General features: G+C 45.3%; 7 protein-coding genes across 7 annotated transcripts; 2 read left to right on the forward strand and 5 right to left on the reverse strand.

The window, feature by feature from the left end:
* Window positions 1-5,805: 5,805 nt before the first annotated feature.
* BKA55DRAFT_587903 (Alpha/Beta hydrolase protein) lies at window positions 5,806-6,753 on the reverse strand (the record flags this gene model as incomplete). The annotated part of the gene is made up of 3 exons (XM_046194719.1): window positions 5,806-6,316; window positions 6,369-6,450; window positions 6,513-6,753. 3 exons carry the CDS (start codon window positions 6,751-6,753, stop codon window positions 5,806-5,808), a joined length of 834 nt encoding a protein of 277 aa, XP_046055846.1.
* Window positions 6,754-7,195: 442 nt separating this feature from the next.
* On the reverse strand, window positions 7,196-10,889 carry BKA55DRAFT_587904 (fungal-specific transcription factor domain-containing protein; the record flags this gene model as incomplete). The annotated part of the gene is made up of 4 exons (XM_046194720.1): window positions 7,196-8,241; window positions 8,475-8,476; window positions 8,817-8,940; window positions 9,026-10,889. The coding sequence occupies 4 exons, from the start codon at window positions 10,887-10,889 to the stop codon at window positions 7,196-7,198; spliced, it is 3,036 nt and encodes a 1,011-aa protein (XP_046055847.1).
* A 481-nt stretch (window positions 10,890-11,370) lies between these two features.
* On the reverse strand, window positions 11,371-12,406 carry BKA55DRAFT_498819 (Alpha/Beta hydrolase protein; the record flags this gene model as incomplete). Its single annotated transcript, XM_046186587.1, has 3 exons — window positions 11,371-11,901; window positions 11,961-12,247; window positions 12,304-12,406. The coding sequence occupies 3 exons, from the start codon at window positions 12,404-12,406 to the stop codon at window positions 11,371-11,373; spliced, it is 921 nt and encodes a 306-aa protein (XP_046055848.1).
* A 505-nt stretch (window positions 12,407-12,911) lies between these two features.
* BKA55DRAFT_495747 (Aldehyde/histidinol dehydrogenase) lies at window positions 12,912-17,745 on the reverse strand (the record flags this gene model as incomplete). Its single annotated transcript, XM_046186309.1, has 12 exons — window positions 12,912-13,003; window positions 13,070-13,264; window positions 13,318-14,006; window positions 14,057-14,139; window positions 14,198-14,344; window positions 14,394-14,494; window positions 14,554-15,293; window positions 15,940-16,002; window positions 16,146-16,573; window positions 16,604-16,729; window positions 16,791-17,184; window positions 17,261-17,745. The coding sequence occupies 12 exons, from the start codon at window positions 17,743-17,745 to the stop codon at window positions 12,912-12,914; spliced, it is 3,543 nt and encodes a 1,180-aa protein (XP_046055849.1).
* Window positions 17,746-18,346: 601 nt separating this feature from the next.
* Window positions 18,347-20,121, forward strand: BKA55DRAFT_496537 (cytochrome P450; the record flags this gene model as incomplete). The annotated part of the gene is made up of 5 exons (XM_046186379.1): window positions 18,347-18,570; window positions 18,629-19,165; window positions 19,223-19,564; window positions 19,629-19,837; window positions 19,895-20,121. The coding sequence occupies 5 exons, from the start codon at window positions 18,347-18,349 to the stop codon at window positions 20,119-20,121; spliced, it is 1,539 nt and encodes a 512-aa protein (XP_046055850.1).
* A 408-nt stretch (window positions 20,122-20,529) lies between these two features.
* Window positions 20,530-21,609, reverse strand: BKA55DRAFT_497883 (uncharacterized protein; the record flags this gene model as incomplete). Its single annotated transcript, XM_046186501.1, has 1 exon — window positions 20,530-21,609. One exon carries the CDS (start codon window positions 21,607-21,609, stop codon window positions 20,530-20,532), a length of 1,080 nt encoding a protein of 359 aa, XP_046055851.1.
* A 328-nt stretch (window positions 21,610-21,937) lies between these two features.
* BKA55DRAFT_496941 (Intradiol ring-cleavage dioxygenase) lies at window positions 21,938-22,974 on the forward strand (the record flags this gene model as incomplete). The annotated part of the gene is made up of 2 exons (XM_046186413.1): window positions 21,938-22,656; window positions 22,707-22,974. 2 exons carry the CDS (start codon window positions 21,938-21,940, stop codon window positions 22,972-22,974), a joined length of 987 nt encoding a protein of 328 aa, XP_046055852.1.
* Window positions 22,975-23,071: the final 97 nt, after the last annotated feature.

A 23,071-nucleotide genomic window follows, 5' to 3' on the forward strand; every position in this document is an offset into this window, starting at 1 on the left:
TAAGGACAACTTAGATTACTAAATACTTTAGGGTTATATAAGGACCTAATACTAAAATGCCTAGTACTAAAAGTTTAGATTAAGGGAAAATGGCTAGATATATAAATTAATTATAGAGCTAAATAAAATTTTATTAACCTAGAAATAGTTATATAGCTAAAACTATTATAGAGAAAGAAGTAAGAACCCTACCTATTACTTAATGCAGAAGGATAACTCTTTAATTATAATAACAGAATTATAGATTAAGAGATTGATTACCTTAAGGTCTTTATTTAAGAAAAGAATTAAGGGATAAACTTTAATATACTTCTTCTAGATAAGAAAGTAGATATCCTCCTTAGTATAAATTAGCTATAAAAGAAGAACCTACATATTAACTAGAGGACTAGCCAAGTTACCTTTTCTAGTAATGCCGATAGTAATAATAAAACAATTATAATAAACAATAAGAGATCTTAAACCCTAACTAAAGAGGATAGTATAGGCAAGCGTGAAGTAAAGAATTCACTACCTCTAATAGGAGTATGATATAAGTATATAAAAGGCAAGAAACGATAAAACTACTAGATTTTAGGTCTCCTTAGAACCTAACTATATAACCTAAATAAATAATTAAAATACTAAAAAGAACTTAAGAAGAAAGAATAGTAAGACAGACTTAAGAATATTCTAGAAGAATACTGTATTTATAAGAAACTATTTAAAGAAGAACTTGAAATAAAGGTACTATAGTATAGCCGCTAGGACTATAAAATATGGCTTAAAATAGATAACTTGCTATTTTAGAAAATTTATAACCTTAATAAAAAAGAACTTACTACCTTAAGAGAATACCTAAATATAGAACTAGCAAAAAGGAATATTAGGATATCTAACTTATTAGTAGGATTTCTAGTAATATTCATCCTAAAGAAAAATAGGAAACTATAACTTATTATAGACTATAGGAAGTTAAATGCCCTTATAACTAAGGATAGGACCCTACTTCTGCTTATTATAGAACTTAAGGACTGCCTATAAGGCAAATAGATCTTTACTGCTTTAGACTTTAAGGGAGCTTATAACCTAATCTATATTAAAAAAGAGATAAATAGAAGATAGTATTTAAAACTAAATTTGGACTCTTTAAGTATTTAATAATACTATTTAGACTTACTAACGTACCTGTAACATTTTAGCAGATAATTAATAATATACTTTAATAGTACTTAGATATCTTTATAATATACTACCTAGATAATATCCTAATTTTCTTAAATAATGAAAAAGAATATAAGGAACATATCTATAAGGTTTTAAAAGCCTTATAAGATACTAACTTACTAGTTAAACTAGAAAAAAGTTACTTTTATATAAAAGAAGTAGACTTCTTAAGATATACTATTATACCTAGTAAAATTAGAATAGAATAAAAGAAAATCTCAGCAGTAGCAGATTAGCCCCTATTAATAATAGTTAAAGAAGTTTAAAGCTTCTTAGGATTTACTAATTATTACTAAAGATTTATTAAAGACTTTAGCAAAATCGCAAACCTACTTATAGAACTTATAAAGAAAGATAGGAAATTTATATAAAAATAAGATATATAAGCAGTATTTAAAGCACTATAATAAGCTATCCTTAGTAAACCTATACTAGTTATATTTGATCCTAATAAGGAGATAGAACTAGAGACCAACTTATCGGATTTCGCTTTAAGAGGACAAATTAGATAATAAGATAAAGAAAGAAAGCTTTACCTAATTGCATTCTATTCCTATAAACTATATAAGGCAGAACTAAATTACCCTATCTATAATAAAGAATTCCTAGCAATTATTAACTACTTTAAGGAGTTTAAATACTACCTTATAGGAAGTATATACTAAATTAAAATCTATACTAATTATTAGAATATTTTATACTTCGCTATAATATAAGAACTTAATTAATAATAACTATACTATACTAAATACTTATGCAAATTTGACTTTATAATTATTTATTATAAGGGTTTAGATAATAAATAAGCCGATACTATTAGTCAATACCTGAATTATAATACCAGCATAGCAAAAGTAAAGAAATAACTCCTAAAAAAGAATAATAAAGGAGAATACTAATTTATATAATAAGCAGAAACTCTAAGACTTATAAATAACTATAAACCTATAAATTAGAAAGAATAGATAAATAAAATCTAAAATGCTACTATAGGATATAACCTTTAAGATCCTATTAGAAGTGGAGCTGAAATGCCTACCTATAATAACAAACTATAGGTACCTAAACGATTCAGGGAAGAACTAGTACAGGATATATATAGATACCCCCTATACGGCCACTAAGGTATTAAGAAAACCCTAAAATGCATCTAGATGCACTATAATTAGAAAGGAATTAGAAAAATAATAAAGAAGGTTATTAAATAATATAACTTATATATAAAAACCAAAGCGTAACGACATAAACCTTACGGCCTACTATAACTACTAGAAGTAGCAGAAAGACTATAAAGTTTAATTATAATAGACTGCATAACCAAGCTACCCTTATTAGAAGAACCCTTAACCGGAATCTTTTATAATAATATCCTAGTAGTAGTAGATTAACTTACTAAATTCTCTTGCTATATACCCTATAGGGAAGATATAGATGCAGAGTAACTTTCTTATATCTTCTATAATAGGATAGTTAGAGAACATAGACTACCCCACGAAATCTTAATAGATAGAGGAATAACATTTGTAAGTAAATTTTAGCAGGCATTAATATTATATATAGGACTAAACTACTAACTCTTAATAGCATTTAGACTATAAATAGATAGATAAACTAAATAGATAAACTAAGTATTAGAATAATACCTATAATATTATATTAACTATAAATAAAATAATTAGGTAGAAAAGTTACCAAGTGCCTAACTCGCCTACAATACAGCATATAACGAAAGTATAGAAATAATACCTTTAGCAGCAAACTTTAGATTCACCCTAGACCTATATTATACGGCGCGAGAACTAAAAACAGTTAACCTAGCCGCCATAATTAAGAGCAAAGACCTAAGAGCTTTATATAAGGAATTAAGGAAAAAATTAGAATTTGTTAGAAAATAAATAAAAAAATACTATAATATAAAAAGGATTAAGAGACTAACCTTCTTAAAGGGAGATATAATCTACTTAGCTATAAAAAACATTATAATAAAATAACTAAGTTATAAACTAAACTACAAGTATATTAGATTATATAAGATAAAAAGAAAAATCTCAAAGAACAATTACAAATTAGACCTACTACTAAAAGTTAGGCTCTATCTAATCTTTTATATTACACTACTTAAATCAGCAGCTAATATAATATATATTAAGATTAGTAATGAACTAGAAGAAATTAAAGGACTAGAAGTCTATAAAGCAGAAGCAATTAGAGATATAAGGAGAATTAATAAGCGAACGGAATACCTTATTAAATAGAAGAACTACCTAGAAAACAAAAACATATAGGAACTATCTAAACACCTTGCTAATACCTAACGACTCCTAAAGAACTTCTACTAGAACTAGAAGGATTAAGGAAAGTACTAAGACCTAATAAGTCCTACTTAGACTATTCGGCAATAGCAGACCAGTCCTAAAAAGACCTATTAATTATAGCACCTTCTAAAGCAGCCTGCTCGTCGTGCTCTGCCTTTTCCAGTTTATCCATAAAACTAAGACTACGTTAGATTATGTCCAAACCCTTTACCTCTACTTAACGATACTGACGCCTTAGATAAGTAATCTTGGCAAACTGAGCATTTATGGCATTATAAATACAAGTAGACTCTGCTTAAAGACCGATTAGTTCATCCTTAGCAGCCTCTTCCTTACGCTCTAAACAACGCTTTTTATTAATAATCTTTTTAGCTAATGTTATGTTAGCAGAACCTATAAAACAATTTTATACAGAAGAAAACATACCTGCTGCTATAAAGAGACTATAACTATTACAGGATATTCCTAACTTGATATAAGGATCACAACAATTCGATTTCGCAAGATTGAGAATACAGGAATCCTCCATCTTCCGATAGATGCAGTTAGAATAAGGCATAATAGGATTCCTAAATGCCGCAATAAGGATATAAAGAGAATTGCGATTTTCGGTAGAAGTTTTCTTAGTCTTAGATATACGGTTAGACATCTTAAGGGGTTACAGGATTAGGATTACACTCACAGAGAATGACTAATAGAAAAATGTATTAACCAGGCCTCGAGGATAAGGCCCAAGGGAGGGGAGAGATCGTGTTACGACCCCAGCAGTTCTATTACATATACCCCACATTTTCCACCAATCACCACAATCCCCGCTAAAGACAATCAGCGCCAAGACTCTACAATCAGAGCTAATCTATTATAATCAGTACTAATCCGCTTAAATCACTACTAATCCCTCGATAACCTTACTAATTATTTAAGGATACCTCTAGTATATAGACTATATTTATTAGCACTTTTATAGAACTTAGCTTACTAGCTATTAATAAGACTTCTTTACCTAAATACGCCTAACCCGCTCTATTCACTATTAAGAGACGTAATACTTCGTAACTGCTTAGTATAACGCCCTATGACTCTGCAAACATTAAACCTAGTACAGACTAGTTTACCTGTTTGAAACCCATTCCGTCACATATAGCTAAATATAAGGGAGAGGAAGTTTATTAAAGCCCTTAGTAGTAGTATATATAATAAGTAGCTTAAAGATATCTAATAGCAGGCTAAGAAGGTATTAAAGAAAACTACAGACTTATAATATAATATTTACTATAAATAAAAGTAAGGTAATTATAAGGTTTAAAAGAAATATATTAAGTTTTATATAAGTTTAATTACCTAAAGTTAAAGATTTAAAGTTATAAATTTAATATTAGTAATAAAAAAAGATTAAATAAGTTATAAGATAAGTTATATAATTAAATATATAAATTAGCTATAATATTAATATACTATTAATATAAACAGGGGTTATAATAATTATATTATATTTAGCTTACTTATCTTTATTTATTAATTCTTTACCCTTAATAAATATTATTACTTTACTTTTTAATAATCCTAGAGGTATACTATAGGTATAGAGAGATAGCAGAGGATATATTATAAGCATGAGGACTGGGTCGCCATTAGGGAGACGTTTGAGTCAGAGAGTATCACTACGATCCCTAATACCTGGTCTACAAATGATAGGAATTTACCAGTTTTCAAGGGGCTCAATCCCCAATCCATCGTCTTCGATTGAGAGGCTTCGGCGTTGAATATTGGCATATATTGGGCTCAATTACACAAACGAATAGACCTGGGACGTTGGTTAAGACGAGTACATATTTAGGTAGAGGTAGTAAAGTTTTCATCCTTGAAATCATAACAGTAAACGCCCCATTGAAACAGCTAGCTTCTTCTATCGCCCTCCCTACCCAACGAGCTCATCGTGGCACCTATCCCATCCCTCAAAATATGGAAATCTATCCGATGACCATGACGACAATTCTCTAAAGGCTCGACAGAAGACGCGTCAGCCATGCCACTGTAACAACAATGGCTTATCCCGAATAATGTATTTATTTACTGTCACCATAACTTTGGGCCGTACTACAAAGTCTTTTAATCAAGAGCAGGGCATAAGCCCTTTGTTCGATGACAGGGCTGATGAAGCGATTCTCTACTTCAGCGAAGTGCAATCAGAGCTCCCAAAACGCGAAGATCAGCCCAATAGGGTCGATAGCCTTCAAGTTACCAAGCGACTAGAGATAGGTATAGAACTATTATTCCACTTCGTTCAAGTCAGGTATTTAGTAAACCACCTAACGAATTGATCTTCTGCTTGATCAGCCATTTCTTTCTCTTCCTTGTCATTTGGGTTGCCTCTAACAGCAAAGCCGTGCTTTGCATTAGGGATAATTACAACCTCAGTGTCTACATCACTCTTTGCTTCGAGAATCCCAGCTGCCCTCTGCACCTCCTTCAAAGGCAAGGCAAAGTCGACATCGCCAATGACCATGCTGTAGGGTAGCTTAACAGGTTCGATGTCTTGCGGAACCTTGATTTCACTCGGGTGAGCGGTGAAGGCTGCGTCGATGATTGTCTTGCCATTCGTAGCCACCTCACCGTGGGCCAGATGCGTGATACCATATGCGCCCCAGCAGAAGCCCACCACGCCAACTTTGAGATCAGCTGCCTCGGCGCAACGTAGGTCGTCCATGAACTTGCGGACACCAGGATAGCGCTTCTCGGGCTTGTTGCGAATACTGAAGGGGACCATGACGAACGCCGCCTTCAAGAAGTTCCACCTGATTCTTTGCGTTAGGAATAACAGTGTCGCTTGGTATATGTTTAACTTACGGTTTTACCAGCCATCCCCAGAAGCCTCCTTCATTAAGAACACTATCGATGACGGCCTTGATGGATGCGGGTGCAGCAGTTCCTAAAAATAAACCATATTAACTTTAAAATCCCCGAGGAAATGGAAAGAAACCATGAGCTTACCATGCATGAAATCGGGAAGGTATACTCTGCAGCCAGTTCGCTCTGCGTATCTGTCTGCCACACCACGTAGGTTGGTCGTGTTCCACCCAAACGCATCCGAAAGGACGACTATCAGTCCCTTTGTGGAAACCTCTTTGGTCTGGGGCTCTGCAACGTACACATCATGGCCATGAAGTTTGGTCTCACGGCCGTGAACAGGGCCGGGATGGTCGTGTCCTCGGTAACAATCAGCGCACGGCATTTCGCTTAGACAAGATTTGATGTTGACGGCTGGGTTTGAAGCACAAAAAGAGGGCTAGTCACTTATCCAAGACTGACCAACTAGAGATACCGACTGAAATGCCAATTGGTGAGGATTGCACTTTATCAAGCTTAGTTGAGACCACAACTGTTTCCGTGTGGGGTTCCGAACATCCGTCCCGGTGGGCATCCCCACCATAAAGTCCCTGATATGGTATCTGGGCATACGTCTAGCACCCACTCGCTTAAAGTGAGTCTCGTCGGGTGGCACCACAATGATTCAGCGCACTTGTTGCTCCATAGCATTCATATGCTATCATCACCTCGGTTGCATTTTCTAGCTCGATAAGTTGTGCACAATGACAGCAATACATCTGACTACATGATGATATCGTGTTGCAAAACGAATGCAAATATAGGTACAGAGCCAACTATTCCCAATTCTACCATGGGTTAGGAGCAATGTCTGTGTAGACTCTAAAGCCACTATTCTGCTTTGCATCCTCGAAAGCCTCGTGATGCTCCTCCAAGCTGTACACCTTGTGGCTCGAGCCCCCGCGCTTGCCGAGCTTGAGAACCCCCGAATTCACCATCTTGATAGTCAAGTCAATTCCTCCTCGTGAGACCATGACCTTCCCAAGGATCTTGATGTTTTTGTGCATAACGAGCGTGTACGGAACCGAAATAGACCCAGATGGCGCCCCACTGAGGACAACCCTCCCTTCTGGTAGCACAGCCTGTATGGCGGCCGAGAAGTACGGAGAGCCCTCCAAGCTGCCTGATGCCCAGTCATTGTAAACTTCGACACCGCGTCCATCGGGGCTTGCCTTTTGGATTGCGGCCGCATCCGCCTCGTCATCTCCGCTCATGACAACATAGCTGAATCGCTCGTGGTTCCCAAGCTGCTGCTTCAGGTGTGCGAGCTTTTCCTCACTGCGACCAATGGCAATGACGTTGGCACCCAGAGCCAGTGCCATATCAGAGGTGATACCTCCGTAGGTTCCAGTGGCTGGCCCAAGTACAATCGTCTCGCCTGCTAGTAGATTAGCAGCATCGAATAAAGCTCCAGCAGAGATGCTGTAGAAGGAGATCTCATGAAGGTCAGCGGGCGTGTATCCAAGCTGAGTGCATAGTCGATCCTCGTCTAATACAAAGATATTCTCGAGGGGGACCTTTTGATACTGTTGGAGGGCGCCGTCCCGCCATTCTCCTTGCATGAGCTTGCGGCCGATCGGGCCCTCTCCGCCGTGGTGGCCCTGGATAATGCTGACGCTGGGATCGTCTCGCGCATAGATGGCGGCCGAGAAAAAGACCAGGTCACCGGGCTTGGCGAGTATGGCATCCGATCCGACGGCGTGTACCCGGCCGATGTGGCTTGGATGCGGCACCAGGGGAAGGCTCAGGTTGAACACAGGTAGCTTGCCCTGGTGAATGTCTTCGGCATAAGGGAATACTACTGTGTTCAGAACTTTGACAACGACTGAGCCAGCTGTTGCCTCAGGAACAGGGAGATCAACGAGCTTCAAAGGTTTGTCGAATGAGGAGAGCCATAAGGCACGATTCGTAGTTGCAGGCAAGCTGGGACTCATGTTGGTGCAGGTAGAATGGAATTGAAAGGTGAAACTGATAGCAGAGAAAGGAGGCTCTGAAAGGATGCTGTTGGTAACTAAATACAAATGCTTGACTAGTCCTCATGAGCGACAAGCCAGCTACCTCACGAACGACTATTACCGATACTTTCAAGCCAGCCTCGCAAAAGAGCGGGTGGAGTTCATTCCCACCCGATGACAGAACTCCACCCATGCAGCCAACCCATCAACACCACTCTGGAAGGATCTTTGATAAGTCTGACAAAACGTAGAGTGGGCAAAGCCAAACAAACTGGTGGGCGTCCCAAGGCTCGCCGTATTCCGTCAATTGATAGATAGAGATAGTGATTGTACTTGGACGGTATTACGGAAATCTACAGTGGAACCTGCCCAGTAGCCATTACAGCGCTTCAGATCTTGATGAGAATAGAAGAACCCGATCACAATAGTGAGGCTCTAACTTTCTTTATCTCACCATGCCATTCCATTCAAGTAGTTTAGGCTCTCCTTGTCCTGCTGGGTTGATATGCCTGCTTCACCCAACTCTGCGGTGCCAAATATCTTACCCCAAGTTTCTATATCATATTCGTGCATTGCATCTGATGTCAGTGAATAAGACTGAGTACTCGAATCTATTTGCGTCTTTTGTCAGTACGAACTAGAAAGGAATCGTCGTTGACCTACCCTCTACTTGGCAAGGTAATGACATGGCGGAAAGCCACCCTGACCTATTAGTACTAGCAGCGCTGGTTTCAGAGAGCTCCGGAGGTGTTGGTAGCAAATTAGGAGAGGGCTCGCTGCTCAATGCCGAGAACAGTGAGTCAGCAGAATGACCCTGCCGCGCAGACCTAAAGACTCTTCTCTCGCCAATGGCTTGGTAGACCTTGAATATAGCAGGCATGCTAGCTACACCGAACTCCTTCGCAAAAGTTGACAGGAGATATCCCATAGACAAGCCTGTTAATTCTACAGTTTGTGTGCTCGATAGCCCTTCTGTGGAGACAAGAGCCTGTTGTGACCTGAGGTACATCTCAGTGCTCGTGAAGGCGAGGTGAAGGTTGAACTGTTGTGGCGTTAGATTCTGCGTGGCTTCCGGCTGACCCTGACCAGACAATGATGAAATTAGACAATGTTGCGGGAGTCGGTCATACCAGCGATTCAGTGCTAGTAGACTTTTGGTGCAGGGCCTGTCCGAGGATAGATGATCCGACATGGCATCGTTTAGTATGCGCATCAAGCTGGCATAGCAGTTGAAGATACTTAATGCCCGAGAAGGCTGATTCATGGAGTTGATGTTGCCCAAAGTTGCAGAGTTTAGGTTCTGTGGTTCCCATTCATTCGGACCTGTTTCTGCGAGCATTGGCGAGAAACACAAATCTCCTGTCCTGAGATGGGGCGGCTTGCGCAAACGACATGATACCAGAGTATCGAGTATAAAACAACTTAGGAGAAGCCGCTTCTGGTTGTCATCATCGACATTTGCAACGTTCGAGCCGTTGCTGGCAGAAGGCGCGGTATCAAGATGAAGACAGATCCTCACTGCCTGGCCAATTAAGTGCCACGAAGACACAAGATCTCCCTGATCCATTTTAAAGAGGCCTAGGATAAGCAAAGCTTGAACGTAGCCTGGCAGTCGCGCATCTTCGTTGGGTATCCGTTGTCTCGCCTTGGAATAGATTACTTCGGGCGTAGGAAGAGCGGCTCGGCCATCAGACGGTCCAGTAGGGTCACGGGTATCTTGAAGTGAAGCATAAGCAAGAACAGCCCACAGAGTGGCCAGGTTTCCCTCTTCAGCCCGAGAATTTCGTGACGGCGAATACAATAACTCCAGCATCTTGTGCTTTTGTACTATTGGGAGCCAACAGTTGGTATGGGCAAAGTATATATCGATCAGCCGCCGTACCTGCTGAGCAGATGTGGCGGATGATACGTCGTTCCATGGAGCTGTTTGGAGCCCTGACGCGTGTTGAGGGAGAGGTGTACTGGCCCTATTAGCATCCAGGGGGCCCGAAGCTCGTCGAGCGTCGTCGACTGGTGGTGAAGATTTGATAGCCTCAAATGCCCTGGCACGAAGGGAGAGGTCGGCGGAAGAGGTTTCGGCCTTGATGGAAGCCACAGAATTTGTACCGGAGCCGTTCCCTTGCTGAATATTTGACAAGAGCTGATCCAATTCTTCTTGGACGTCACTATCGTCCCAAGCTTCTCTGAGTGTCTCGGAATCTCTGACAAGCCTGCTGTTCAAGACCAGTCTGGAACGCGAATCGAGGGCAAACTGGATACCCGGCAAGAGCTCTTGGACTATGACCTTGCTATTAGGGACGACGGTGAAGACAAGTGCCCAGAGTAGCTCCAGAGCCCTCACATATCCCGTCGGCAGCCCGCGTTTCTTGGAGTCGGGGCCGTAGCTGCATGGATAGTGGATGGCAGAGCATCGCGAGCAGGTTGGGTGGCTGCCATCGCATCTGTGCTTCCGAGCACGGCAGTAATTACAGGCTCTTGAGACTCGCTTGTGTTTGTTGACTCTTGTGCGTTTGGCGGGCTTGTCCATTGTGATTGTAATGGTGATGAGGATGTTGGCGAAAGTGAAGTTCTGGGAGCGGCCTAGCCTATTAGCTTTTATGCTAAACAGTTTCAATATCTAAAGCAATGGCTTGTGACTTGCAAGCGGCTGAAATACCCGCTACATATATCGTCATTCCCACTTACGGTGGGTAATTTTAAGTTGTCGTCGGTCGATCCACCTGCCCCGTCCAGCACAAAAATTACTGTAAAGTGCTACTTCACACCACTAAATACCACTCAAGGTCACACGTCTTGCACATTTAATAATGCCCAGTAGTGAGGTATCACCAAAGCAAGCAACATTTCAAACCGACATGTATCAGGTATGCAATCGGTCTGCTCGGCTCAAGATTTGCCGCGAGGCACGAATACATAGTTGTGCAAGGCACGTATAGTTAAATCTAAGCAATTGAGTACCTAGTCGTAGCTATCCTTTCATATCCTATTCTCTTCAGGATGGGATCATGTCAGACATGGGCTTTGAGGAACTCAAAGCCCTTTCCCAAAAGTTCAAGTGCATTCTCAGGCTGCGCCATGTCATCAAAGCCGTGCTGTCCTCCTTCCACCAGGACCAATTCCGTCTCGACACCGTGGCCCTTGAGCTCATCGTGTGCCCGTTGCGATAGCCTTGCCGGCACCAGCCCATCTTTGGTGCCGTGGATAAAAAAGGTGGGAGGGAAGTGACCCTTGGAGAATAGCGAAACGGGGTCCACGCGATCGTAGTCGCCGTCTCCCACAACCGTCTTCAACTGTGTCCCCTTTCCGAGCTGATCAATCATCCAGGCAACACGATAGTTGGCCAATTCAGGCCCTGCTGGCCCCATCGGAGGGGATGCTGACGTGGGGGGAGGGTCATCTTTCCATATCTGGCTTGTGAAATCTTGATCAATCTGAGGAGCACCTGGAGGTGCAGGTAAGGGGGTATGGTACGCCGGATCTGTCAGGTATTTGATGCCGTAAATGTCGAGAATTGCGCGAGGCGGTTGGGGTGAACTGGCCTTGACGGTCCGCGTATCAGCATCTCATACCCGTGTCAGAATTTATGGTCTCTGCTCACCATCAGAAGGGCCAAGGTGCCACCGCAGGAATGACCCAGGGCTACAATCCGAGAGCCATCGGCTTTTACATGAGCATCGTCGAGGAGCAGCTCGGGTAATTTGGTCCGCGACCATTCGTATGCGTCCAGTGCATCTTTGACCGGTCCTTCAAAGACTGTAATGGTGGGAGCCAGTCGGTAGTTGGCGGATACAACCACGAAGCCTAGGTCCAAGAGCTTTTCAGATTGGTCTCGTGGGAGCATTTGTTTCGAACCGACAGTGAAATTCCCGCCATGAAAATGTAATGCTGTGGCTCAACGCGTTAGATACTAAGAGAGGATGTAGACTGGGTAGTTTGCGCACCTATTGGAAGCTTCGAAGATGTCATCGTCTTTCTGAAGTATACGTCTGCGGCTATCGGGATTCCATTGATGACTTTGAAAATGTATTCCTTGCGTGTGGTCATTTTGTTAAGCTCAAGTCGGCAGTAGGCATCAACTCTGGCCTTTTCTGCTAACGGCTGTTTTGTTCTTCTTGGAAAAGAAAAACGCGTCAGAAAGATGGAAATCTTCATGACCTGTCGTAGATCAATACAAAATAGGTGGGAAACAAGAATGGCAATCGTTGGGCTGAGTACCACCGACGTCCCACCCAGAAGCTACCCACCCATACCCGCCCACCTTTCACGATATGGTCAATGAAATGAAGCGAGTTTGTTCATGGCAATGGGAGAGAAAAAATATGATGATATATATGTGTAAGATATCGAGTGCTTCTTGCTCTTAACATCTCAAAAAGACTTCCTCCACTTGGACCCCAAAAGATTCCATATGTTGTTATGTTGACCGTCACTGCTCCCCGTTTATACGGAATAATCCGGACAAAAGCAAGACGGCCAATTCATCGACGAAATTTTATGGTACATTGCAATTAGATGTACGGTAGCATTGTTTGTCCCTGAACTGTCTCTATCAAGGGTAGGCCGTTGCAACGTGTATAGTAGTGTCCGAATCCTCCAATTTCTTGATTAATGATTTCAGCTTTTGTGACACAGAAGAAGGCCCTGTGTATATTAGCAGTTTAATTTAGCATGTTCTTAGAATTATTGGCGACAGAGGTTTAAGCTTACACTTCCACATTGAGCCATCCGAGAGAAGCTCTGCTGACACGGCAAGCGGTAAGACTGATTGTAGGCCATGATCCTCAAATTGCAGGTCGGTGACTTCTGCAAAACTCTCATTTATCAACGCGTTGAGAAGATCGCGTGACTCTATCTGTGATACACGAGATTGCGCAAATTGAAGGTACCAGCACAGGAGGAGGCCTGTCTACAAGTCAGCTGCAGAACAAAGGTTGAGCAAGGAGTCCAAGACATACAGCCCTCTAAGGCGCCGACCGCACTTTCAGGCCCGAATATTATCGGTGCTATTTTTCTAATATAAGATAAACCCACGCGGCAGTCGGATCTTAGCTGATCTGCTGCATTGAAGAGTGCCCGGTAGAGTTCAGGTGAGATCGCCTCGTTTAAGAGGTGCATGATCTCAGGATCATCGAGGCTGGCAGGCGACCAGAGTAACTTCTTCATGGCAGACAGCGGAACGCTAGCGTAAAGATGGTAGAAAGCTGAGTTCAGCAAGGATCTGGCGCAGTGGACGGTGGGATTCGGGGCCAGTCCAGCGTCATCTTGGCCCGTACGAGTCTTCAGGATTGCATCTAGTACCTGCAATGACAGTTCCATCTTCTTGCCGAATTTAGCATAGAGTTCCCCGTCACGGGAGCCTGTCAGTAGCTCGAATGAGCAGATCCTGTAGAGAAGGGCAGATACGATGGTTACAAGACCGAATTCGCTGACTGGCATGGATGGTGGTTGGCCGGCAATGATGCTGTCCAACGCATCATTGCTGTATAAAACTTCAGTGGGGATGCCCCAGCTGGACTCTTCTTTTAGCCACTCTGCATTGCTTGACGGGAGGGCAAATCTGGCTTCGACCATAGGTGTTGGAATCCACGCTTCCTGTTCCTTTGAGCAGACAGTGGCACCTATGAGAATCGTAGATGCGATACACCTGGTATAGTGTGAACAGCTATGACGCGTGCATGGAGTGAGTATGAGTACCTATTTAAACTCTCCCAACGCACCCAATCCTTATACGTGGTGGGCGGGCACGTCTGCAGCTCGCTGAGTGCTTCTTGTGTAAGCTGAAAACGTACGAGAGTTAGCCATAGCCAGACCACATGTCGTGTCGTTGGACTTTACCTTGACGCAATGAGGAAACGCGTGGGCTCTCTTGCCCTCCGAGCCGCAGTGAATCTCAAAATAGGCCAGGAGCAAATATGTCTGTAGCATCCAGGTCAGAGTCTCGGGGTCGGCCTTGCTGAATGCAATCATCCGTTCATGCTGGTCCTCGCGTTAACGAACTTTATTATTGCAGTGCCTGGGATGACTCTCCTACCTCGAAAACAAGTTGTACGGAGATCGCATGCATCGATTGAGACGTGGAGTGTTCACCGAGATATGCGGCGCTGCAAGCCATTACAGCAAGGAGAAGGGGAGCTGTATCAAATCTTGGTTCAGGGCCTCTATTGCATTACCCATGATGGTATACTACTTACATGGCGTTGTAGCGATGTCAAAGGTCGGCTCGTGTATGATGGGTATATGAGGAGCAATGTGCTTGAGAAAGGCCTTGACAAACCGCCTCACGGCATATTTGGAAGGAAAACGAAGCGAAGCGAGTATGTGGACCGGATATTTGGTGAGGTTGGCCCATGCATTCTCACATTTGTTGTCGTTGGGGACTAGGTTGCGCGGGGCAGAAGTTTTGTCTGCCTGGCCAAGAGTGGCTGGCCTCGGCATCGGTGGCTCCAAGGCTAGAATCGGTAGTTCCGGGGCATTGCAGCTTGGGACTTCGCCAAAAAGTCCTTGGGCATCCGCCAGAAGCGCGTCGAGATCGAACATGGCGGATAGGTTGGGGTTGACGAGCTCGGGGTCCATGAAGGAAGCATTGAATTCTAGAGGACTCCCTGAAAGATAGGCAGGGAAAATGTCAGGTTGAGAGGGCATGGCGATGTCCAGCGAGTTGGCCTGACTGCTCTGAGATCCGTCTACCTCATTGTTGGTCGGAGACTCGTCGCGTTCCTCGATGGCGTCGTTGACTCCTTCTGAGTGACGATTTTGCTGTCCTCGGGCCGTCGTGGTGGCAGGCGATGCTCGCGCAGAGCCGTTCTTTGATGCCTTTGGACGAGAAGCTCCAGGGTGGGAATTGTTGCGACGCCTGCCTCGAAAGCCAGACGACTTTCTGTTGCCAAGGCCGTGATGAAAGTTTCTGGTATGGCGGACGATGACATCTTTTCTGGAGGATGTTAGGGAGCAATACATACAGTTGTATGGTTTCTCGCTTCCATCTGCAGATGAGTACAATGGTCAGCCGTGGCCGATTCTCCAAGAAAAAGAAAGGGAGCGACTTGCGCGTCAGTTCGTGGCGTCGTAGATGAGCTAGGCGGTTGAAACTGGCATTGCATTGATCGCAGGAGAAGCCGCAGCCTTGTCGGTTGGAAGATTTGTCTGCATTTTCACGAGTAGCTTGCTGCGTAGAGGTGCTGGTTTGACAAGACATTTCAGCAAGCCAATGGAGAGTGGGTATGAGGGAGATTGAGGGAGTCACAAGTGCGTGCTCCGGGTTTGGTTTGGACGGATGAATGAATGATTGATTGATTGATTCTGGGGTTGACAAATCCAGTCCGAAAATGTGGGGGATGAGATTGCGGGGGTAGATCGACTAGCCTAGCATTGATGGGTTTAGAGTGTGTATAGCTAAGAGGTGGTACGAAAGTATATATGCGTGACCCTTCACTAGGGTCTACTGGGGATGGTCTGCCATATTGTCGCTTGGTTTAGAAGGCTAATAGCTACCCAGACCAGCTTATTCCCGCGGCTACACTGCACGGCCTTTTCTGCCTCTACCTATCCCTGCTAAAGCTTTGTAGTCTTCTAAATACACAAGATGCTGCCAGCATAGACATACTCGATGGGCTTCGGGCTTTGCTCGGTGTCTGCGTATCCTATAACAGTACGTGTAGGCAGGTTTGTCTATTGTACTCTATGGTACTCGCCGCTGTGCATAAAAGAGCACGCCATTTGCTGAGGGGTAAAGATGGCTGAAAAACACGACTGGCATCATTGGACGCCTCTGCCACTCACTCACTCCCTCCAAGTGATTGTCTTGTACCTCAGAAACTCGGCTAGCCCTTGCGCGGCATTGAATCTACCGTAGCCACTCTTCTTGGCCCCGCCGTGCACCAGCGACGCCTCGTCGTGCACGGTCATGGAGTTGATGTGGACCGCCCCAGATTCGTACTTCCTGGCGACCCTCATGGCGGCTTTCAGGTCTTCGGAGAAGACAGCTCCCGAGAGCCCGTAGTCGGTGTCATTGGCGATCGCGAGAGCCTCCTCCTCCGTGTCGAAGGTCATGAGGGACACGGTAGGCCCGAAAGACTCGGTGTGATAGATATCCATTTCCTTGGACACGTTGGAGACGATGACGGGTCTCATCTTGGTAGGCTGGTCCTCGACAGACTCCGCGTTGCCCAAGAGGGTCGTCGCGCCCTTGGCGAGCGCGTCGGCGACGAGACCCTTGTTCTTCTGTACAGCCGCTGGATTTACTAGCACGAACGGCGGCTTCTCGGGCCCGAAGAGCCCCTGCGTGGCCTTTTTGAGTGCCGCGCTGAACTCGTCACTAATCGATCTGTGCACAAGAATGCGCTCCGTCGACATGCATACCTGACCGCCCTGGGTATCATGAGCATCAATTAAATACATTGCCTTGAATTGCATCACGGGTCAAACTCACGTGGATAAATGCGCCCACAGCGCAACTTGTCGCGGCCTTCTTCACGTCGGCGTCCTTGAGGACAATGGCACTCGCTTTCCCACCCAGCTCAAGCAAAAGTGGCTTGACGTGCTTCCCCGCCAAACTGGCGATGATGCTTCCGACGAGAGTACTGCCAGTAAAATTGATCTTTTTAATTGCGGGATGCGCAATCAAGGCTTCTGTCACGGCAGCCGCATCTGCCGTTCGATGATAGATGACGTTGAGGCAACCGTCTGGTAGGCCAGCCTGTCGAAAAATGTCGCCAATTGCCCAGAAGACGCGCGGGCTTAGCTCGGAACCCTTGAGAACTGTTGTGTTTCCCGTTGCGAGGGCAAACGCAATTGATCGTGCCCCGAGCACGTAGGGGGCATTCCTGCGGTAGAAGAAAGAAAACCATCAGTATCAACGGCAGTCAACAGATAACCGCACGCGAGTGCTTGCATACATACCATGGGGCAATTGCGAGAACAACGCCATATGGTTCCTTGACTACAATGGCGTGGGACCCCTGGTCAGCTGTCGCAGGAACCGAACCTTCAACTGCCGCTTCGATTCTTCCTCCGATGTCCCTCAGGATCTGCGCCGTAGCGTTGATGTTGATCTCCATAAATTGCCGCCCCGCACCCGTCTCCTGGCTCTGGTAGGCAAACAATTCTTCCTTTCTGCTGACAAAGAGATCTGCGGCCCGGAACATGATGTCCCTTCTAATACTCGGCTTTGTCTGAGACCACGACGTGAAAGCCGCTTGGGCTGCCTCGACGGCCCCGGTTGCGTCACCGATCGAGGCAGATGAACCACTCCAGATCTTGTCCGAGTTGGAAGGGCTATTTACAGGAAACGATGTTTTTGAGATGACATCCTTCCCATTGATGATAAGTGGGACGGTATCGCTGGCCTGACCAGACCAACCGTTTGCATTGTCACCTGAGCTCATGGTTGTCTATAGATGGATGAGAATAGCTGAAATGAATTTGTTTGAATTTGGTTGTTGGTCAAGGTGTGTTGTATCTATGGAGTATTTAACCTTTCCTGCGTCCAAGCTGGCTGAACCCAGCGATGGCTACTTCTGTTGATCAGGGTGGATACGCGTTCTGAGTCCTGCTCTCGCTTCACCTAGCCCCGTGTACGAAAAGACAGTCAAGAAGAACTTAGCCCAAAACAGCGAGTCGATATAGTCTTCTAGCGGTTAACTGATGGCACAAGCATAGATTGGTGCTTTCCGTGGATGCCTCTTTTGACCTCTGCCGAGCGTTATGCCACTCAAATGCATGCACAGCCGGGCACAAACGGGCATAGTATAGGGTGGGGAGGTATGTGGTGGGGAGTTTGCCCACCAACCCGTATTGTAGTAGGTGGGTGATGGGAAGCCGAATACCCATCACCTGGTAGTTCCACCTTTGTTGGTTATAAGTTCTCTATACTTTATTGTTTTCTCTCTCCAATGATGTTCACTTGGTAATCCACGGTAACATCTGGAACCACTCAGCGGAAAAGCTAGAGAGTGCACATCTAAAAAGTCCATCCCTAACACCACCATGAAGCTGGCTGGGCGACATATCCAAGTGGTGCCGGTTGGTATTGCGCTGGTATTGCTATGGCTCCTACATCGTACGGTTCTCTGGCTCAGATTCCATCGAAAGTACAATTTTCCTAATCTCGTGCCCGGAGTGCCTCTGTTTGGGAATATGCTGCAGATACCAACCGATACAGCCGGGCGGCGTCTGTATCTCCATAAACTGGCTAGGAAATATGGCGAAATGTACGTGTCACAAATAGAGTCGCAACAAAACCAGCACTTACAAGACTTTCCCCACCAGGTTCACACTCAAGGTAGGCTCCAATTATTGGATATTCATGAACTCTCAGCGCGTTGCCAATGAGCTGCTCGACAAACGCGGGGCACGCTACATTTCACGGCAGAATCTGCCTATGCCTGGAGATGTTGCCTCTGGTGGAAAACGCGTCGTCTTCATGCCATACGGCAACCTCTGGAAGTGGGAGCGCAAGCTCATACACGAGATCATCGGCCCCGGAAACCGTAACGTCTTTGCCCCCCTCCAGGATGTCGAGTCACGAACACTGTTGTACGACTACCTCACGGAGCCTGATATGTGGAACCAGGCGAACGCTCGATATGCCAGCTCTCTCATCATGAGCATGGTGTTCGGGCGAAGGACAAGGATGGGAGACCCAAACGTTGACAGAATCATCGAGACGAACAACGAGATCATGAAGATGTTTGAACCTGGTTCCAGCTTGATCGATTCATTTCCCTTCCTGGCATATATTCCTCTCCCACGCGCGATTCAGCCATGGAGGTGGTGGGGCGACAGTGTCTTTGAACAGTCCAAGAAGTATGTCGTCGATCCCTCAATGCTGGTGATATCTGGTGGCCACTGACTTCAAAGCAGAAACTTTTCTGAAGAGTTTGATAGTCTTGCCGAGCGCCAACGGCAAGGAAAGGACGTGACGTGCTTTGTTTCTGAGTTCAAAAGGCTTGGAAGAGATAAGATGCTTGACTATGAGTCGACAGTCTTCCTCGCTGGATCTCTCATTGAGGCAGGGTCCGATACCACGCGCGTGGCTTTGAACCAGCTTATGGCTGGTGCTGCGCTGTTCCCTGACTTTGTGCAGCGTGCACGTCAGGACCTGGACGACGTATGTGGTGCAGATGCGCAGAGACTTCCAGCCGCGAGCGACATTGCAAGTTTGCCCTACATCAAAGCCATCGGCAAAGAAGTTCTTAGATGGAAGTAAGTAAGAAAGAAACCATGGCGCAGGCCGCACGCTTGTGTGAAATAGGCTGACCAGTTTTAGCATTTCGCTTCCAGAAATTGCCCATTCTTTGATTGAGGATGACTCTTTCGAAGGATACAACATTCCAGCGGGAACCAATGTCATCTGGAATAGCTGGGGCGTTCATATGGATGTTTCGGAGTATGACAATCCGGAAACCTTCTGGCCCGAGAGATTTATGAATGAGGACCTAGACAAGCCCATCAAGGGACATTTAGCATTTGGAGCAGGTGAGTCAAGACATGCATGCATCCAAACATCATATGACTAACAAGTTATTTTACTAGGTCGCCGAGTATGTCCCGGATGGGTCATCGCTAGTAACAGCCTTCACCTGTTGATCGCGCGTGTACTGTACTGCTTTGACTTCCATCAAGTTCCTGGACATCCAATTCCAGTTGGAAAGCCGTTCGACATTGGAACAGAGAAGCCCTACGAGGTCAGAATCGGCGTTCGGAGTCCGGCTCATGCGGCATTGATCAAGACAGAATGCGCAGAAGCAGCGAACTTTTGAGTAGAAAGAACTTTTGAGTAGAAAATGGCCGCAGAGACTGAGTCTTCTGGAAGTAAGACGGCGGGGACGTGAAGAAAATTGTATGCTGCTGGGTGACTATGGGAATCGGATATGTCTTGTGTAGGACAACTTTAAACAAGATAGAAAGTGTGTTGAATGAAAATATCTGATTTTTGATTTCCTTTTCGTTAAACATACGTTGGAAGCCAGAAACTCCGGGCAGTCATGATTTGCTATGTTGCCCGACAGTTGGTTGATTTAGAGGAATGATCATAAATCTATTACTCAAATACCCTGTAGGCACAACGTCATATCGAAGGCGCACGAAGACAACGCCGGAATATCACACAAATCGAAACAGAGGCTTTAAAGGATCGTAATATCTTGATAGCTCTTGTGAAGTCTGTGTTACAAATCTGCCCTTGCCTCCTCACCAGCCCACGCCCTCCTGATGACTTCCCGGATGAGATCTCTGTCAATCTCTCTTGGATTAGCATAAGACTTGCTGACGGCTATATCAGCTGCCTTATCAATATCTTCCTCCTTGAATCCAATGGCCTTCAAGCTTCGTGGAACAGCCAACTTGTTGAGCAACGTATTGAGGCCGTGTAGAGCATCCCCCTGGCTATCTGGAAGCACTCCAGCCAGGACCTTGATAGCCTGCGGGACTTTGGGAGCATTGTACGCCAAGGCGTGTGGAAGAACAATTGTGTGTGTCTCGGCATGGGGCAGGTTGAAAGAGCCACCTAATGTGTGGCAAAGCTTGTGATGGAGAGACATTCCAACGCTGCCTAAGCAAGTTCCGCAGAGCCAAGCCCCATACTGGCAAACCGATCGAGCTATGATGGAGTTGGGATCGTCGAGCAACTCATATGCTCCATTCGCGAGAGACCTCACACCTTCGGCCGCCATGAGACTGATGATAGGGTTAGTGTTGGGGGCATAGAGCGCTTCGACACCGTGCGCGATAGCGTTAATGATGCTGGTAAGCGACATGGGAAGTGGGAGCGTGAGGGTCAAGTCGACGTCGTATATGACAGTTTTGGGCAGGATTTCAAGGTGAGTCTTGGTTGTTTTGATGCCATTGACGGTTTCCCCGAGGATTGGTGTCACCTCACTACCGGCGTATGTTGTAGGAATGGAGATATGGTATATCCCTTTGCGGAAGCTGATCGCCTTGCCGAGTCCAGTGGTACTGCCGCCCCCAATAGACACCAAAACGTCGGGCTCGTTCTGCTGGCAAAACTCGAGGGCCTTCTCGGTAACATCCAAGGGAGTGTGCATGGTGGCCTCGGAGAAAATCCAAATGGCATCCACGTGCGACTCGAGAATGTCAGTGATTTGTTTTGCTTGGTCAACCTGGTAAGGAGTCGATAGGACGAGAGGCCGACGGAAGCCAAGTTGTTGAAGGCATTGTGGAAGTTGACGGGTTGAACCTCGTCCAAAGATGATCCTGTGAGGGAGAGGGCTATAGACGAAGGGCTCCATCTTGCACAGGCGCGTCTTGTGTTGGGAACACGATTTGATAGCTGTATCATGATATGCCATCAAAGCAACTCTCTTCGCTTTATCTTGGTTCCGATTTCCAAGCGTCGAGATGTACCTACCCACCAACCCACCCGGCTTTTCCGCACCCACCCGCTCTCCCCCACCTCCGCCATTGTACAGGTACGCCTCGGTGGGATCGGCCTAAAAAAGGCATCCGTCACTGTGCTGCCAAAACTCACAGATTCATTCATTAGCCTGGCACCTGAAACTTGAAGAGTCTCCATTTCCAAGCATACTCAGCATCCGTCATATCACATATACGTCCACCATGTCGCGCACTCATCCAGGCATCCCCCTTCTAAAAGATCTCACAACTGAAAACATTACCGAGAATGTCGTGGCTATCAACTCCACCTGCCAGGACCCCCGAACACGCTTCCTTTTTGAGAGGCTAGTCCATCACCTCCATGACTTTGCGCGTGAGACTCGTCTAAGTACATCTGAGTGGGAGACAGCCGTTCAGTTCCTCACCAGAACTGGAAAGATTTGCAGCGATACCCGACAAGAATTCATTCTTCTATCTGATGTCCTAGGACTGTCACTTCTGGTAGATTCAATCGATCACCCTAAGCCAGCTACGTCTACCGAGGGGACTGTTCTTGGTCCCTTCCATGCACACGGAGCTGAGAATGTGGCTTCTGGGGATAGTATTTCTCATGATCCTGATGGAGAACCACTCTTGGTTGTATGTACAGTACGAGACTCTCAAGGTAACCCACTAGCAGACGTCGAGGTTGATGTCTGGGAAACCGACTCCAAGGGTTTCTATGATGTGCAATATGCAGACCGGCAAGGCTTCGATAACAGAGCTATACTACACAGTGACAGTCAAGGAAATCTTGATTTCAAGGCCATTGTGCCTGTCCCTTACCCAATCCCCGGCGACGGGCCTGTCGGAGATCTTTTGAAGGCTCTGAACCGACATATCTATCGCCCCAGCCATATGCACTTCAAACTCAAGAAGCCTGGATATGACCTTTTAATAACGTAAGTCATACCCAAGAAAACAGTCAAGACTCTCATACTGACGTGACCAGGGCACTTTATATTCGTGGCGACCCGTATGAGACCTCTGATGCCGTCTTTGGTGTCAAGGAGTCTCTCATTGTGGATCTGGGAACTGTATCTGAGGTGTCGGGATTCTCGGAAAAGTATGGAGTACCAGGAACCACTAAACTGCTGAGATACGACTTTTCTCTCGCCTCAGAAGCCGAGGTGGGGGCGTTACGGCATGCAGAGGCAGTCAGGTCGGCTGGCAAACTTGACAATGATGTGAAAGTAGTCGATGGTACAATCACCTATTGAGCTATTGAGATAGATGCCCAGAAAGTCATAAGCAACTACTCATTCACTGAAGCTGTGTATCTGTGAAAAGACTGCTACTTGCCGTATCATCGCGCAT

This window comes from Fusarium redolens (genome assembly GCF_020744475.1).
Source record: "Fusarium redolens strain MPI-CAGE-AT-0023 chromosome Unknown BKA55scaffold_1, whole genome shotgun sequence".
Classification (NCBI taxonomy): Eukaryota; Fungi; Ascomycota; class Sordariomycetes; order Hypocreales; family Nectriaceae; genus Fusarium; species Fusarium redolens.